General features: G+C 44.7%; 1 protein-coding gene across 1 annotated transcript; it reads right to left on the bottom strand.

The window, feature by feature from the left end:
* Window positions 1-2,453: 2,453 nt before the first annotated feature.
* LOC143981503 (uncharacterized) lies at window positions 2,454-15,193 on the bottom strand. Its single transcript, XM_077479371.1, has 5 exons — window positions 15,139-15,193; window positions 13,883-14,176; window positions 8,475-8,576; window positions 8,336-8,385; window positions 2,454-5,049 (listed from the first exon to the last, which is right to left on the bottom strand). Exons 1-5 carry the CDS (start codon window positions 15,191-15,193, stop codon window positions 4,741-4,743), a joined length of 810 nt encoding a protein of 269 aa, XP_077335497.1. The 3' UTR covers window positions 2,454-4,740.
* Between the last annotated feature and the right edge of the window lie 469 nt (window positions 15,194-15,662).

Here is a 15,662-nt window from a genome sequence, read left to right as displayed (position 1 = left end):
CCCCCCTTACCCTGTCCTGGTACCATAGTCGCACAGCTACTCATTGATGGCCCTCTGCTGCGTGTGCAGCTGCTTAAGCATGGCCAACGTTGAGTTCCACCTGGTGGGCACGTCATAGATTAGGCAGTTCTTGGGCAGTTAAATTCCTCTTGGAGGTCAGCCAGCCAAGCACTGGCATTATATGACCAGTGGAAATGCATGCAGACTTACCTGGCCTGCCTCAAGACATCCTGTAAGCCCGGGTACCTGCCCAAGAACTGCTGCACCACCAAGTTAAGGATGTGAGCCACACAGAGCACATGGGTCAGTTGTCCCTGTCAGAGGGCAGAGAGGAGGTTGGTGCCATTGTTGCAAACCACCATTCCTGTCTTAAGCTGGTGTGGTGTCAACCACCTCTCAGCCTGCCCCTGCAGAGCTGAGAGAATCTCTGTCCCAGTGTGGCTCCTGTCCACCAAGCACACCAGCGCAAGCACCGCATGGCATCTTTTTGCATGCGTACTTGCGTAGCCCCTTGAGCGCCTACAGAGCACCACTGGTTCCGAGGACAAAGCACAAGAAGAGGCCATGGAGGAAGAAGAAGAGGAGAGGGTGGAGGAGAGAGGTGTGTCAGAATCACCAGTAGTAGCATTTAGGAGGCGTGGTGGCGGAACCTCTGTAGGTGTCAGAAACCATGAAATCAGGCTGAGACAGAAGTACAGTTAAATTACACTTGTTTAATAATAGAAGTAAAGAGAACAAACGTAGTCAAAACATAGCCATAGTTCAGAAACCGGAACGGATAGTCAGCCAAGCCAGAAGTCAGGGATCAGTGTAGTGGAACAGCAAGCAGGATCTGAAGCCAGAAGGGATGTCAGCAAAGCAAGTCTTTAAAAAAATAAAAATAAAAAGACACGCTATCTGAATGATGCCTGCAGCTGCACCCATCATCCTGATATCTCCACTACGGCCGGATTCACACCTATGCATTTTTTGTGCTTTTTTCATTTTGCAGATTTTCACTACAGAACATGTTCCATAGGAAACCATGTTAAATGGACTGTAGTAGAAATCTGCAAAATGCAAAAATCACTAAAAATGCCATAGGTGTGAATCCAGCCTTAAAGCCCAAGATGTCATATGATGACGGCCGGCAGTGGTGCACGTAATAACTACCTTATGTGGTAGTGCAGTGTTCATTTTGACCTCAACTTTCGATTTAGTTTTTTAGTCTTTTGACTACAATGCCATTTTAGTTGCATTTGTATTTTAAGTCATCTGAATTCATTTTTAGTTTAGGTCGTACTTTAGTCCTACTAAAAATAGTCTTAATTTAGTAGCCGAAAATATTTTCATTGACGAAATGAACGTTTTTCTGTTTCAACATCTTTATTGAAAGTTTGAGAGAGTAGGGTCCACAACGCAGGTGGAACATATCAAAACGTTAAAAGCAGGTATAAAAAAAAAAAAAAAAAAAAGGAGAAACAAATATTATACCAACCAGTTATTTCCGACACAAAGGGTTGCCATATAAAGTAGAAAATGAACATAAAGAAAAATTGATTTTATAAAGCAAACAGCAATCCCACAAAAAAAAAAAAAAACACGAGCCGGGTGTAATACCGGGGACGTGCAGTCAGGGGAGGTCACCTGCCATGAACATAAAAAAAAAAAAAGGCTTGGCGACCACAGAGACCCCAAATATGTGAGGTAGGTAGCTGAAGTCCTACCCCACCACTGGTCAAAATTGTCCAATCATGTGTTTTATTGGTTGATCACCTATATCAATTTTCCTCCCATCATGGCCCAATGCAAAATCCATGGGTTGTGATTCTTTACACTATTTTCAACATCCATCATTTTAGAACGTTATGATCTAGCCCAATTATCATGATTTTATTTACCTGAATGAATTATTGTAATTATGGTTATACATTTATTTTTATTTTTATACCATATTTGTTGATGAAGCCATGCAACAAGAAAATGTGATACAGTAGTACCTTGGATTACTACTTTGGCCAATCACAGTGCGCTCTGCTGCGAAAGCCATAAGGCAGGGTGCCCTTGGCCAATCATGGCTCAGCGGGACTAAGTCCACAGCCCACACTATATAAGGCTGCTTACATATCGATTGTGTATAGTGTGTGGACGGAGATAGATTGAGTTAGATTAGGCAGCCGGGTTAGCGAGTTTCGTGCAGGCATTTGTACAGTCTAATAAATATATATATATATATATATATATATATATATATATATATAAATATATATATATACACATATTATTTATAATATATATATATATATATATATATATATATACACACACATATATATATATATATATATATATACACACACACACATATATATATATATATATATATATATATATACACACACACACATTATATATATATAATTTAGTGTAGGCTAGATATTCAGTGTAGACTCTATATTCAGTCAGTACAGGCAGTGTATTATATATAACACAGTGTATTGAAGTGTTTAAAGGGAACCCTGCGCCAAAAAAAAAAAAAAAGGCGTGGGGGTCCCCCTAAAATCCATACCAGGTCCTTCAGGTCTGGTGTGGATTTTAAGGGGAACTCTGTGGCACTTAGCGGTAGCATCCACACCGAAAGAGGCAAAAAATAGGGCCCGTATAGGATTCAATTCCAAAAGAGGGGCAAAACAGATGAATGGTAAATACGATGGAATTAATAAAAAACAATCGTTGCCCCAAGCCTATATATGGTCACACCGAGGACAGACCAAAAAAGTGTCACAAAATTTTCTAACAATTTATGTATACATTAGTGGGCAATATGTTGTAAAAACCCCAAAAAAGTGCCCTTCACGGTAAAAGGCAACGCAAAAGATTTTGTAGGCGGCACAGTGGTGTAATGGGTAGCACTCTTACCTAGCAGTAAAAAGGGTTGCTGGTTCAAATCCCAACCCCAACACTACCTGTCTAGAGTTTGGATGTTCTCCCAGTGCCCGTGTGGGTATCTTCTGAGTACTCCAGTTTCCTCCCACACTCCAAAGACATGCAGGTAGGTTAATTGGCTTCTGTCCAAAATTGGCCCCTAGTATATGAATGGGGACCTTAGATTGTGGGCTCCTTGAGGGTAGGGACCGATGTGAGTGTGCAATGTTCAGGGATAGGGACAATTGTAGACACCTCACTCAGGATGGACTGGTGTCTTTATTTAACCTTTCTAACTATTTAAGTGACATAGCTCAACCCTAAAGAGTCCTTACCATATGCCCCACATGTGAGAGATGATTCCACCTCAAAGTCAGCCCAGAGACTGAGCCTACCTCGTCTAAGTGGTATTATACAGGCCAGCAACCACCCATGATAGACATCTGTAGGCTTAACCCTCATCAGCCACACCATAGCTTCTATTGTTGTGTGTGTGTGCTGGAACTCAGTCACCACCAAGGCATGGCCCATCTAGGGTATACCATACAATGTGAAATGCTGTACTTATGTAGCAGCAGCAACAAGTTTTGTATGCGATTCGTAGTGTGAGTGCTCAAAACTGTGCCTGGAAATGGTTTAGCATAGCATCCCAGGACCGCCGCTTCAAAAGCAGAGGTTTGGTGATGCCGAGGCAAACTCCTTGACTGTATGGCCCTAAGGTGATGATATTAGTGTAGTCAGGAGCCATAGACCAGCGGGTGGGCAGGAGGGAAAATTGGGCATGGTTCATTTCCACTGTGTCCAGTGTGAGTGTACCCTTAAAGTGGTTGTAAACCCTTACAAACCACTTTGACCTACAGGTAAGCCTAGATTAAGGCTTACCTGTAGGTCCAAGAAATATCTCCTAAACCTATATGGTTTAGGAGATATTTGCCCGAAAACAAGCACCGCTGTCTACGGCGCATGCGCCTTAGACAGCGGCGCACAGGCGCACTGAGCGCGGCATTCTCAACGACGGAGCTGCCACGCGTGCCGTCTCCCGTGCGCATGCGCGGGAGTGACGTCATCGCGGTTTCGCCGAATGACAGCGGCGGAGCTGCGAGACCCCACCAAGAAGATGAATGCGGTGGACTACAGGGGACAGCGGCGACATCGCTGGCTCCTGTGTCAGGTAAGTGACACATAATGGACTACTATGCGATGCGATGCGATGCATAGTAGTCCATTATGCTTTGCCTTTGCAGGGAATGAAAGAGGAAGTAAACTCATCAGGGTTTACTTCCTCTTTAAGCCCCATACACACTATCAGTTTTTTCTGCTGAGTTTTTTCATCAGATTTACCAAAACCATGTAGTGCAAGGGCCTGCCTGATTGCATACACATTGAAACTCCTAAGGCTTGACCTCATATTATATGGTTTTGGTAAATCTGAAGGAAAAACTAATAGTGTGTATGGGGCTTTAGTCACTCTTAAGCCCCAGACACATTGGGCAAATTTCGGGAGACAGGTGGTTAAGAAAAAAAAAAAAAGAAGGCCAACATTCACCCCATGTGTATGTCGGTAAGTAGAGGAGAAGAGTGCCTGGGCTTCTTAACTTCAACTCATTTACCGCAATAACACTGAGGGGGAGAATAGATGCATTCCTCTTGTTAAGCCCACGGGGCTTCTAATCCCCACTGAAATCAATGATTTCGGCCTTCACAACGGTGCAAGACTGATGGGAAGATTGGGGCTGAGCCAATGTTAAATATCAAAAGAGAGTGAGCAAACAGGTAGCTAGCAACAACGGTGTTCCCATTGACTTCCCCAGAAGCCGGGTTAGAGTAATCAGTCAGTCAGTGAATTCGGTTTGGTTGTAGTTGGTTCTTTACCAGGGTCCTGCGGTCTGGTGTTTGTGAGGTAGGTAGACATATTATACCCAGCTCAAGATGTCTGGTATATGGTGTGGCCATCCTCATGGTGGCATCCAGGTCTGTTTCCATGTCTGTTGGGTCGCATGTGAAGGGTTGGTAAGTAGTCGATGTCCTCACTGGAGCATACACCACCTCATCTGTCCCCGTCATGGCGTTGCTCTCCTCCCTCTTCGGTTGGCCGGCTGGACGATGCATAATGGTGGAATAATGGAGCTCAGCAGAGTCATGCTCCTGGAGGAACGCAACAGGAAATGGGGAAAAAGTATTAATAGCATCAGTATTTTCCGATTAAATGTGAGGTTATAAATGGACCTCTAACATAGTGAGAGCTTCTCAACCAGTGTATGAGGGGGGCACGCCCAACAGATTCAGGGGGGGCGACTTCTGCTTGTTGGTGCCAATTGATAATACTTGGATTATATTTTATCACATTATAATGTATCCCAAAAATGTTTTAGTATAGCTTTAACCAGAGGCGTAACTGGAACCTTCAGGGCTCTGGTGCAAGAAACCATAAAGAGCCCCTTTGATCCCCCTGCCAGTTTGGGGGCACACCCAACAGATTCAGGGGGGACTTCTGCTTGTTGGTGCAACTTGATAATACTTGGATTATATTTTATCACATCATAATGTATCCCAAAAATGTTTTAGTATAGCTTTAACCAGAGGCGTAACTAGAACCTTCAGGGCCCCAGTGCAAGAAACCATGAAGAGCCCCTTTGATTAGGCTTGTGCAATTCGTTTCGTAACGAATTGAAATTCGGCCGAATGTCCGAATAAAAAATAACAAATTACAACGAATACGAAAGAAATATAACGAATGAATTCGAATGAATTCGACATGATTCGAAATTATTTCAACCGCATTCGAAATTTCAACATAATTCGACATTATTTCAACCGCATTCGAAAATATTTTGTGACCCGAATTCAGGGCCATGTATCTCGGGGTCACTTAGTGCTAGACACTTCAAATTGGATATGTTGTGGTGCTAGTATTATTGTGTTTGCATACCAAATTTGGGGTTTCTAGCTATAAGTGACCCAGAGATATGTGGCCCCAAAATCGGGTCGCAAAATGTTATTAGTTATTAGAGCAGAGAATGACATTTTGCGACCCGAATTTGGGGCCACATATCTCGGGGTCACTTATAGCTAGAAACCCCAAATTTGGTATGCAGACACAATAGTACTAGCACTACAACATATCCAAATTTGGAGTTTCTAGCACCAAGTGATCCCGAGATACATGGCCCTAAAATCGGGTCACAAAATATTTTCGAATGTGGTTGAAATAATGTCGAATCATGTTGAAATCATTTCGAATCCGGTAGAAATTTTTTTTTGAATTTAGTTGAAATATTTTCGAATGTGGCCGATTTTTCGAATTCGGTAGAACACTAAATGAAATCCGAAAACGAATTTAAGAAAGTTAACGAATATAACTAAACGAAATTAATGAATTAACGAATTAAAACGAAACGAAACTAAACAAATTTTTTCCTTTTGCACATGTCTACCTTTGATCCCCCTGCCAGGGCCCTTCCCTCCAATCCTCACATTCATAATACAGGGGATAGTGTCACCCCCTTCATTATACAGGGGCCCCCAAAGAGACCCCCATTAAATCAGAGTGTCCTTATATCAGTGCACCCCTTAGAGACACCCCATTATATCCCAGTTGCCTTATATCAGCAGCCCCCAATTACAGATCCCCATTAGATAAGAGTCCCCCTTATATCAGAACCAACTGTTGGTCTCTAATGGGGTTTCCTGATATAAGGGGACCATAGGCGTGCGCCAGGTGTGCCTGGGCACACCCTAATCCTGGGGTTGGCAACCTGTCAATGGTGAGCAGCTGATAGGTAAACCGAAATCTTTCCTTGCCGACCCTCAGAACCTGGACAGGAGAGGAGGTGGCGGGGGTGGAATTTAGTGCAACCGATCTGTATTTTGCTCCTGCAGCAGCTGAAAGTAGGCTTCTCCTCCTCTCCTCCTCTTTTGTCAACATTCAGCTCCCACACGACCACGACCTACCTTTCCCTGTTACTCTTTCTTCTGTTGCCCGGATCCCCCATGCGCTCCCTTGCTCCCCCTCCCCCCACCCATTGTTTCAGGGTGGAAAGCGGGGAAGAGGCCGGTAAATATGTCAAACGCATATGTGTTGGAGTTTTGGGGTGCACACCCTAATGCAATAGGCTGCTCACACCTATGAAGGGGACTCTGATCTAATGGAGGGTCTCTAAGGGGGGGGGGGGTTGCTAATATAAAGGCACTCTGATCTAATGGGGATCTGTATTGGAGGGTGCTGATATAAAGGTGACTCTGATATAATGAGGGGGGTCTCTAAGGGGGCTGATATAAGGGGGACAAACCCCCTCCGTTTATTTAGAATAAAAATGTAGAAAAATAATAATTACACTCACATTTACAACGCATAGAAAGTGGCTCAATGGTCCCTGTCTCGTGGTTTGCGTTTCAACAGGTGTCTTGTTGGAACTCCAACCACGAGACATGGACCATGGAGTCATTTCCTATGTCTCACCATTGTGGGAGGAGCAGAGACACAAACTACTGCAGGAAATCTCACCATTGTGGGAGGGGCAGAGACACAAACTACTGCAGGAAATCTCCCCATCGTGGGAGGGGCAGAGACACAAACTACTGCAGGTAATCTTATCAGTGTGGGAGGAGCAGAGACACAAACTACTGCAGGAAATCTCCCCATTGTGGGAGGGGCAGAGACACAAACTACTGCAGGAAATCTCACCATTGTGGGAGGGGCAGAGACACAAACTACTGCAGGAAATCTCCCCATTGTGGGAGGGGCAGAGACACAAACTACTGCAGGTAATCTCATCATTGTGGGAGGGGCAGAGACACAAACTACTGCAGGAAATCTCCCCATTGTGGGAGGGGCAGAGACACAAACTACTGCAGGTAATCTCATCAGTGTGGGAGGGGCAGAGACACAAAATACTGCAGGAAATCTCATCATTGTGGGAGGGGCAGAGACACAAACTACTGCAGGAAATCTCACCATTGTGGGAGGGGCAGAGACACAAACTACTGCAGGGAAATCTCCCCATTGTGGGAGGGGCATAGACACAAACTACTGCAGAAAATCTCCCCATTGTGGGAGGGGCAGAGACACAAACTACTGCAGGAAGTCTCACCATTGTGGGAGGGGCAGAGACACAAACTACTGCAGGAAATCTCATCATTGTGGGAGGGGCAGAGACACAAAACACTGCAGGAAATCTCACCATTGTGGGAGGGGCAGAGACACAAACTACTGCAGGAAATCTCACCATTGTGGGAGGGGCAGAGACACAAACTACTGCAGGAAATCTCCCTGTTATGGGGAGGTTGGCCAGGTTGGATCATCTTCTTCTCTTGCTCACTGTTGCTATCCACCAAGCTAGGGGTATGTAGTAGTGCGCCCTTACTCTCCTCTATGCATATTTATCCCATCTAATATACTGTATATAGGTCATAGAGGAGCTCTATCACTAACCTGTGTACATCTGATTCCATCTCCCTCCTCTGCAGGTTGCGTCTGCGATTCTGAAGGATAAATGGAAAAATATCACAAAGTCGGATTCATGTTTATAAATACAGTAGATCACCTGACACAGAGAATTCGTCTTCCTCACCTTTTCTAGGCGAACATCTCCAGCACAGAATCACCACCAAGAGAAGGACGAGGGCTGTCAGGGAGTATAGGTAGTAATAAGGGATAGGGGTATTGCTCCTTTCTAGATTAACAGAAAAGGAAATATTGATCATCATAATAAAATATTAATTGCTGTAAACGCTGCTGTACATCTCATCATACAGCTAGATTATATTCAATGTTATCTGCAGTATATGTCAGAGCTATATAAATGTATAATAATAATAATAATAGTGTGTGTGTGTGTAGGGGGGGGGGCATTAGAGTGTCAATTTTTGTTTATTAAAAATCTTACAAACATAATAAAAACATAATAATTATAGTTTTATTTTTTTATTTTTTTTATTTATTTTGTATATATGTAAATATGTTTTTTTTATGTTTGTAAGTTTTTTAATAAACAAAAATTGCTATATTTAATTTTCTTTTATGTTTTTGCTATGCTGATTTAAGCTATTTTTTTGTGTGTGTATATATATATATATATATATATATATATATATATATTGGGGCCCATAGATGTTGATTAGGCGCAGGTCCTGCCCCCCCCCCCCCCCCCATGGAGACATCTAGGACCATGCATCTCCCCATTTCTACCTCAATAATCTGCCGACAGGCTTCCATGCAGGAAAAAAGTACCGCAACTCCAGTGTAAGGCTCGGCCGCAAGAGACCAGAAAGAGGGGCCCGCGACTCCACTCCTTCTTTGCCAGATGAATATCATCCAAACTAGACAACCAGGCCTCTTGCAAAAAGAAAATATCAGCATCAAACCCGCTGAGCAAAAAATAAGGCCATATTACGAGCACTTAGTGATTTTATGCTGGCGACATCAATTATCGCCACCTTTAGTGGAGTGGGAACCACAATCAGGATGATTGAGGTATAGGTTTCTTAGCCTGCTTACCCCCCTCCCTACCTGGGGACCCTTGTGATTCCTCCTCCATAGACTTATCACCCGAAGAACTTCCACCCCCCACCTCAGAAAACCCCTTAAAAGCATTTACCACCTCCACCCTCCCAGGTTCAGGAGCTTTGACATCCTTCCTCTTTCTCCGCCTCTTACCCTTTCTCCTTTTGGCCTCCAACCATTCCATATCCTCATTCGACAATCCCGATGGCAGAACCCCCTCTCCCCAGCTCCCCAGGACATCCTCAGCCAAAACCCCTCCATTAACCCTTCCCCGCACATCATTCGTCCCAACTTCCACATCTTTCACCCCGACTTCCACATCATTCACATTGCATTCTGCACCAGCCACCTTCATTCCCTTCCCCTTCCCACCCTCCCCCCCCCACCATCATCCAATCCATCACTCACTCCACCCCTCAGTGTCTGCTGACCTCAAACCACAGCACTTCTGCCAAGCCGAGGAGGAGGTATTGGCACAACCATACACACTGGTCCAGCACCCTCCACTACACTAGGATAAACAATAGGTGCAGACACAGACTGTGGGGACACTGACTAGGAGACCACATACTGGGGGGACACTGACACCACAGACGGCCTCACAAATTCTGATGGGACAGAGACACTAGGATCCCCTGCAGGGGCGTCGGGAGGGGGTGGCTAAGGGGACTGAAGCCCCGAGTGCCAGAGCAGGTCCCGCCTTCTGGAGCCTGCACGTCTATGATGGACGTCTCACTGGTCCAATGCCGGGACTGCGGGACGTGTGACGTCCATCATAGGCGCTGTTGGCTCGAGTGAGCCGCTCTCCTCGGCTCCTCCTCTGAGGACTGGCTGCTGTGACACCACGGCTGAGACAGGTCAGTGTGTGTTAATGTCAGTGTAGGTAGGTCAGTGTAGGTAGGTCAGTGTATGTTAATGTCAGTGTAGGTAGGTCAATGTATGTAAATGTCAGTGTAGGTAGGTCAGTGTGTGTTAATGTCAGTGTAGGTAGGTCAGTGTAGGTAGGTCAGTGTATGTTAATGTCAGTGTAGGTAGGTCAGTGTGTGTTAATGTCAGTGTAGGTAGGTCAGTGTGTGTTAATGTCAGTGTATGTAAATGTCAGTGTAGGTAGGTCAGTGTGTGTAAATGTCAGTGTAGGTAGGTCAGTGTATGGTAATGTCAGTCTAGGTAGGTCAGTGTATGTTAATGTCAATCTAGGTAGGTCAGTGTATGTTAATGTCAATCTAGGTAGGTCAGTGTATGGTAATGTCAGTCTAGGTAGGTCAGTGTATGGTAATGTCAGTGTAGGTAGGTCAGTGTATGGTAATGTCAGTGTAGGTAGGTCAGTGTATGTGTAGGTAGGTCAGGCAAGTCAGTGTAGGTAGGTCACTACCGTTAGTGTATGTAGGTCAGTGTATGTATATGTCCAGTGTATGTAGGTCAGGCAGGTGAGTGTAGGTAGGTCAGGTAGGTAGGTCACTACCGTCAGTGTAGGTAGGTTAGTGTATGAAAGTTACTACCGTCAGTGTCACGGCCCAGCCAAAAAAAAAAAACGTTGCGTACAACACCCCCTCCTCCCCCCGTTTCAGGCCTTGGACTCCGGGCTGAAGCCCCTGGTCCTTTTGCCACCTAGCAACGCCCCGGATCCCCTGGTACAACCTCTGCCAACCCAGACTCTTCTCTATCGAGACTAAAGAATTCATCCACCAACTCTGGCTTATTGTGCAAAGCCTCAGGGCACCGGCTATAAGGGTGACCAACCTTATCACATAGGTTACATTTAATGATGTTACAGTCCCTTTCCAGATGCCCCAGCTCTTGGCACAAAGAGAACTTCTGTTCTGGACAGCTAGAGGAGAAATGTCCCATGACTCCACATTTATGGCACACCTTAGGTTGATCAGGATAGAAAACGGTAATCCTATCTCTACCAATAAAGGCAGAGGAGGGCAAATGCTGGGCCACATTCCCACACACACTCAACCTCACTGACCACCCACCCGTCCAGATTCCTCTATCATCCACAATCTTTTTTAGGGGACACAACGTTTCACCAAACCTCCTCAACCAGACCCATAAATCCCCAGGGGGGGTATAGACTCATTCCTTGTCAGGATAGTCACATTCTTTATCAAGGGCTGTTGTCAGATTACCTTAGAGACAAGACCCTTCCAGTCCGGCTGGCCCCTGTATACATACTCATACCGATCCCAAAACAGATCCAGCGATTCTGGATGCACAAATGACAAATCATATTTATAGGAACCAGGCGGACTGATCATAAATATCCTCTGCCTTAAATCCCATGGCTAGGATCTTATCCACAACCACCATCCTGATAGGTGGAATACCTCCTCCTTCCCACCTGAGCTGTACCACATTCCTGCACTTAATGGAAGAAGGTGCGTTAGGTAAAAGTCGCACAACTGGCTCCCTTCCACCAGCAGTATGACTTTGTCCCGACACAGCCTTACCTTCTTTATCAAGGGCTGTCGTAAGATTACCTTAGGGGCAAGCCCCTTCCAGTCCGGCTGGCCCCTGTATACATACTCATACCGATCCCAAAACAGATCCAGTGATTCTGGAGGCACAAATGACAAATCGTATTTATAGGAACCAGCAGGACTGATCATAAATATCCTCTGCCTTAAATCCCATGGCTAGGATCTTATCCACAACCACCATCCTGATAGGTGGAATACCTCCTCCTTCCCACCTGAGCTGTACCACATTCCTGCGCTTAATGGAAGAAGGTGCGTTAGGTAAAAGTCGCACAACTGGCTCCCTTCCACCAGCAGTATGACTTTGTCCCGACACAGTCTTACCTTCTTTATCAAGGGCTGTCATAAGATTACCTTAGGGACAAGCCCCTTCCAGTCCGGCTAGCCCCTGTATACATACTCATACCGCTCCCAAAACAGATCCAGCGATTCTGGACGCACAAATGACAAATCATATTTCAAGGCCAGGAAAAAAGGAGAAAATGCCCCAAGGAATTGTATAGGTGGGGTTAAATAACACAGTAGAAGCAAGTATATAAAAAGTAAAAAAAAAACAAGGATTTTTTATTAGTACATCATAGTAACAATAACAAAAAAAACAAACAAAACAAATAGCAATATATAATATGCAGAAATTCTTGAAGGATGTACACAGAAGCTCTAAAAAAATAAGAGCGTCATTCAATATACTCCTGATATCCAACAAGTTTCGGGTTAATATTTCTATGTCTAATTCCTTCTTCAGGGATCTCAAAGAGAGACTGCAATTTCTAGCAAATATGTAAAAGAGTATTATTAGCGTGTTGAAATCGCATATGCAAGAAAGCAAATACACATGGGTCAAAAAAAAGGATGCAGGGGAGGCCACAAATGCACTTACTGGGTAACTTTGGAAGGTGAGAAAAATTGTTGTTGTTTAACCACTGCAATACCATGGGGCACTTAAACACCTTCCTGCCCAGACCAGTTTTGAGCTTTCAGCGCTGTCGCACTTTGAATGACAATTGCGCGGTCATGCTACGCTGTACCCAAATGAAATTTTTATCATTTTTTTTCCCACAAATAGAGCTTTCTTTTGGTGGTATTTGATCACCTCTGGGGTTTTTATTTTTTGCTAAACTAATAAAAAAAAGACCAAAAATGTTGAAAAAAAAAATGTTTTTTTGTTTTGTTTCAGTTTCAAAACTTTGTAAATAAGTAAGTTTTCTCCTTCACTGATGGGGCTGCACTGACGGGCACTGATCAGGCGGCACTGATGGGCACTGATGAGGTGGCACCAATGAAGTGGCACTGATGAGGTGGCATTGATGGGCACTGATATGTGGCACTGATAGGTGGCACTGATGGGTGACATGGATGGACACTGATAGGTGGCACAAATTGCCACTGATAGCTGGAACGGATTGGCATGTATAGGCAGCATGAATGGGCATTGATAGGTGGCACAGATGGGCATGGATAGGCAGCACAGAGGGGCATGGATGGGCACTGATAGGTGGCACAGATGGGCACTGATAGGTGGCACAGATGGGCACTGATAGGTGACATTGTATTGTTTTGTATTGATGGATGCCAATCAGTGCCAAACAATAATGCATGCCAATCAGTGATGCCCATTGTGGGCACTGATTGGCATCCATTGTGGGCAATGTATTCGAATCAATTCAAATTGCGATCGAAAAGAGAATAAAATAGAATAAAAAATAAAGGAATAGAATAGAAAAAACAAATAGTAGAATAGAAAAGAACATAACAGAAAATAAAAGAATAGAATATAATGGAGTAAAACAGAACAAAATAGGATAGAAAATAAAAGAACAGAATAGAATAGAATACAAAAAAGAATAAATATATATATACATTTTTTTTTTCGTTTAAATTCATTCCTATTGTAATTTGGATGTTCGGATACGTCCCGAATTTCCCAAAGACAAAAATTTGTTAGAATTTCAATTCGGAACTAAACGAACCGCACATATCTAGTTCTGATGCTCACCTGTGATTGATAGATATGTCCCAGTCCCGTTATATAGTCTGAGGTCCGTGTCCCGCACTCGGCAGATGTAAAGTCCGGAGTCATTATATGTAACAGAGGAGATGGTGAGAGAGTTCGATGTGACGGTCACCCGGGAAGAGTCGTTCAGAAAATCCTGAGATCCATTCATATACCAGTAACGGAGATGAATAGAGGTCTTCTCTGTATTTATGACATCACAGGACATATTGGCCGTCTCCCCTACAGACAGGATAAGATGAGGAGGACCCTGGATCACCGACACGGTGCCAACACCTGGGAGAAAACAAAGCACATTCACCATCCTGAATCATTTTTTGGAAGCTTCTTTTAGAATTTAGAAGTCGGCATTTAGAGTGATACCATTTATTTTGTTCTGCCCTGCCTATGTAAGTATTTTTTTTGTCCATTGTTGTACTAAACTTTATCAGGTTAGCATTGTCTTGATGTATGCTGACATCTAGTGGTTGTATAGGGCCATTACAACTTGGTATCTTCCTCTCTTCTCCCCTCCTGTTTAGTGTTAGTTAGTTCAACCCTAGATAGACTCTTCCTGTTCCTTCCATGTTTCATCCGTTAGTTTTAGCTTTTCACAGAGACAGGAAATCATTACGGGACATTTATCGATCCTGTGAGCAGGCAATCATAAACATCAAGACGCATCATGAGACTGATGTATTGATAGGTTACATCCCGAGTCATAAATTCCTCATTTGGCTGCTTTAAAGGGTTTGTGACTGCATTAAACCTGACTATGACCACTTCTTAAATCGGAGTTCCACCCATTCCAAAAATGGAACTTTCACTTTTCCGGTCCCCCCCTCCGGTGTCACATTTGGCAACTTTCAGGGGGGAGGGGTGGAGCAGACACCTGTCTAATACAGGTATTTTGCTCCCACTTCCGGGCATAGATACTCGAGCTACCCATGGGTATCTACGCCACTTCTCATCCCCCCACTCGCTATCATCTGGGATACACACGGGTCCCAGAAGACAGCAGCAACCATTGGGATAGCGCAGCGCGAGTTGCGCGTGCGCAGAGTCGGGCGTGAGCAGTAGGGAACCAGGAAGTGAAGCCGCAAGGTTTTGCTTCCTGACTCCCTTACCGAGGATGGCGGTGGCAGCACCCGACAGCCGAGGGAGAGATCGGCCTCGGGTGCCGACATCGTGGGCGCCCTGGACAGGTAAGTGTCCTCCGCTTTAATTATACATCTGCTTAGAGTGGAAAACTGTCTTACCTTCATTCATACCTTCAGTCAGTGCCAGGACAAAGTTATCTGGAGCCCAGGGCATACATGCCAAATTGCGCCCCCACGATGTATGAACATTATATGTCAGTGAAAAGCCCCTCACCCACTAATCTGCATGGTCAACCCCTAAGCACTCAGCTCAAATCCTCTCTCTCCCCATATGCCCCAAGCACAAATTCCCGCCACCCCAAACAAAAAATCTTCCCCCTCGTAGCACAGATCCTCTACCCCTCAATTTTCCCCTCCAAGCACAAATCCCCCCCACCCCCATTCTAGCACAGCACCCCCTACAAAGTTCCCCTCCAAGCACAAATCCTCCCTCCCCAACCCGTATCCTAGCATGACCCTCCCCTCCTACAAATTTCCCCTCCAAGCGCAAATCCCCCCCAACCCCCATCCTAGCACAACCCTCCCCCCACTACAAATTTCCCATCCTAGCACAAGTACCCTCCAATCATCACTATTAGCACAAATTACATCCACCCCCCCCCCCCCCGCCCCAGAAAAAAATA

This window comes from Lithobates pipiens, unplaced genomic scaffold (assembly GCF_037356315.1).
Source record: "Lithobates pipiens isolate NorthernLeopardFrog02 unplaced genomic scaffold, aLitPip1_a1.2 Scaffold_16, whole genome shotgun sequence".
Classification (NCBI taxonomy): Eukaryota; Metazoa; Chordata; class Amphibia; order Anura; family Ranidae; genus Lithobates; species Lithobates pipiens.
The sequence above is the reverse complement of the archived record's forward strand: the minus strand, read 5'-3'. Positions and strand labels throughout refer to the sequence as shown.

Bases quoted from the DNA above. Each gene is read 5' to 3' on its own strand.
- LOC143981503 (XM_077479371.1), bottom strand. From the start codon at position 15,193: ATGCCCTGGGCTCCAGATAACTTTGTCCTGGCACTGACTGAAGGTATG. The intron at 8,577-13,882 runs GTGAGCATCAGA...CTGTTAATCTAG, and splicing joins GACATATCTATCAATCACAG to AAAGGAGCAATACCCCTATC. The intron at 5,050-8,335 runs GTTAGTGATAGA...GCGTTCCTCCAG, and splicing joins ATGGAATCAGATGTACACAG to GAGCATGACTCTGCTGAGCT.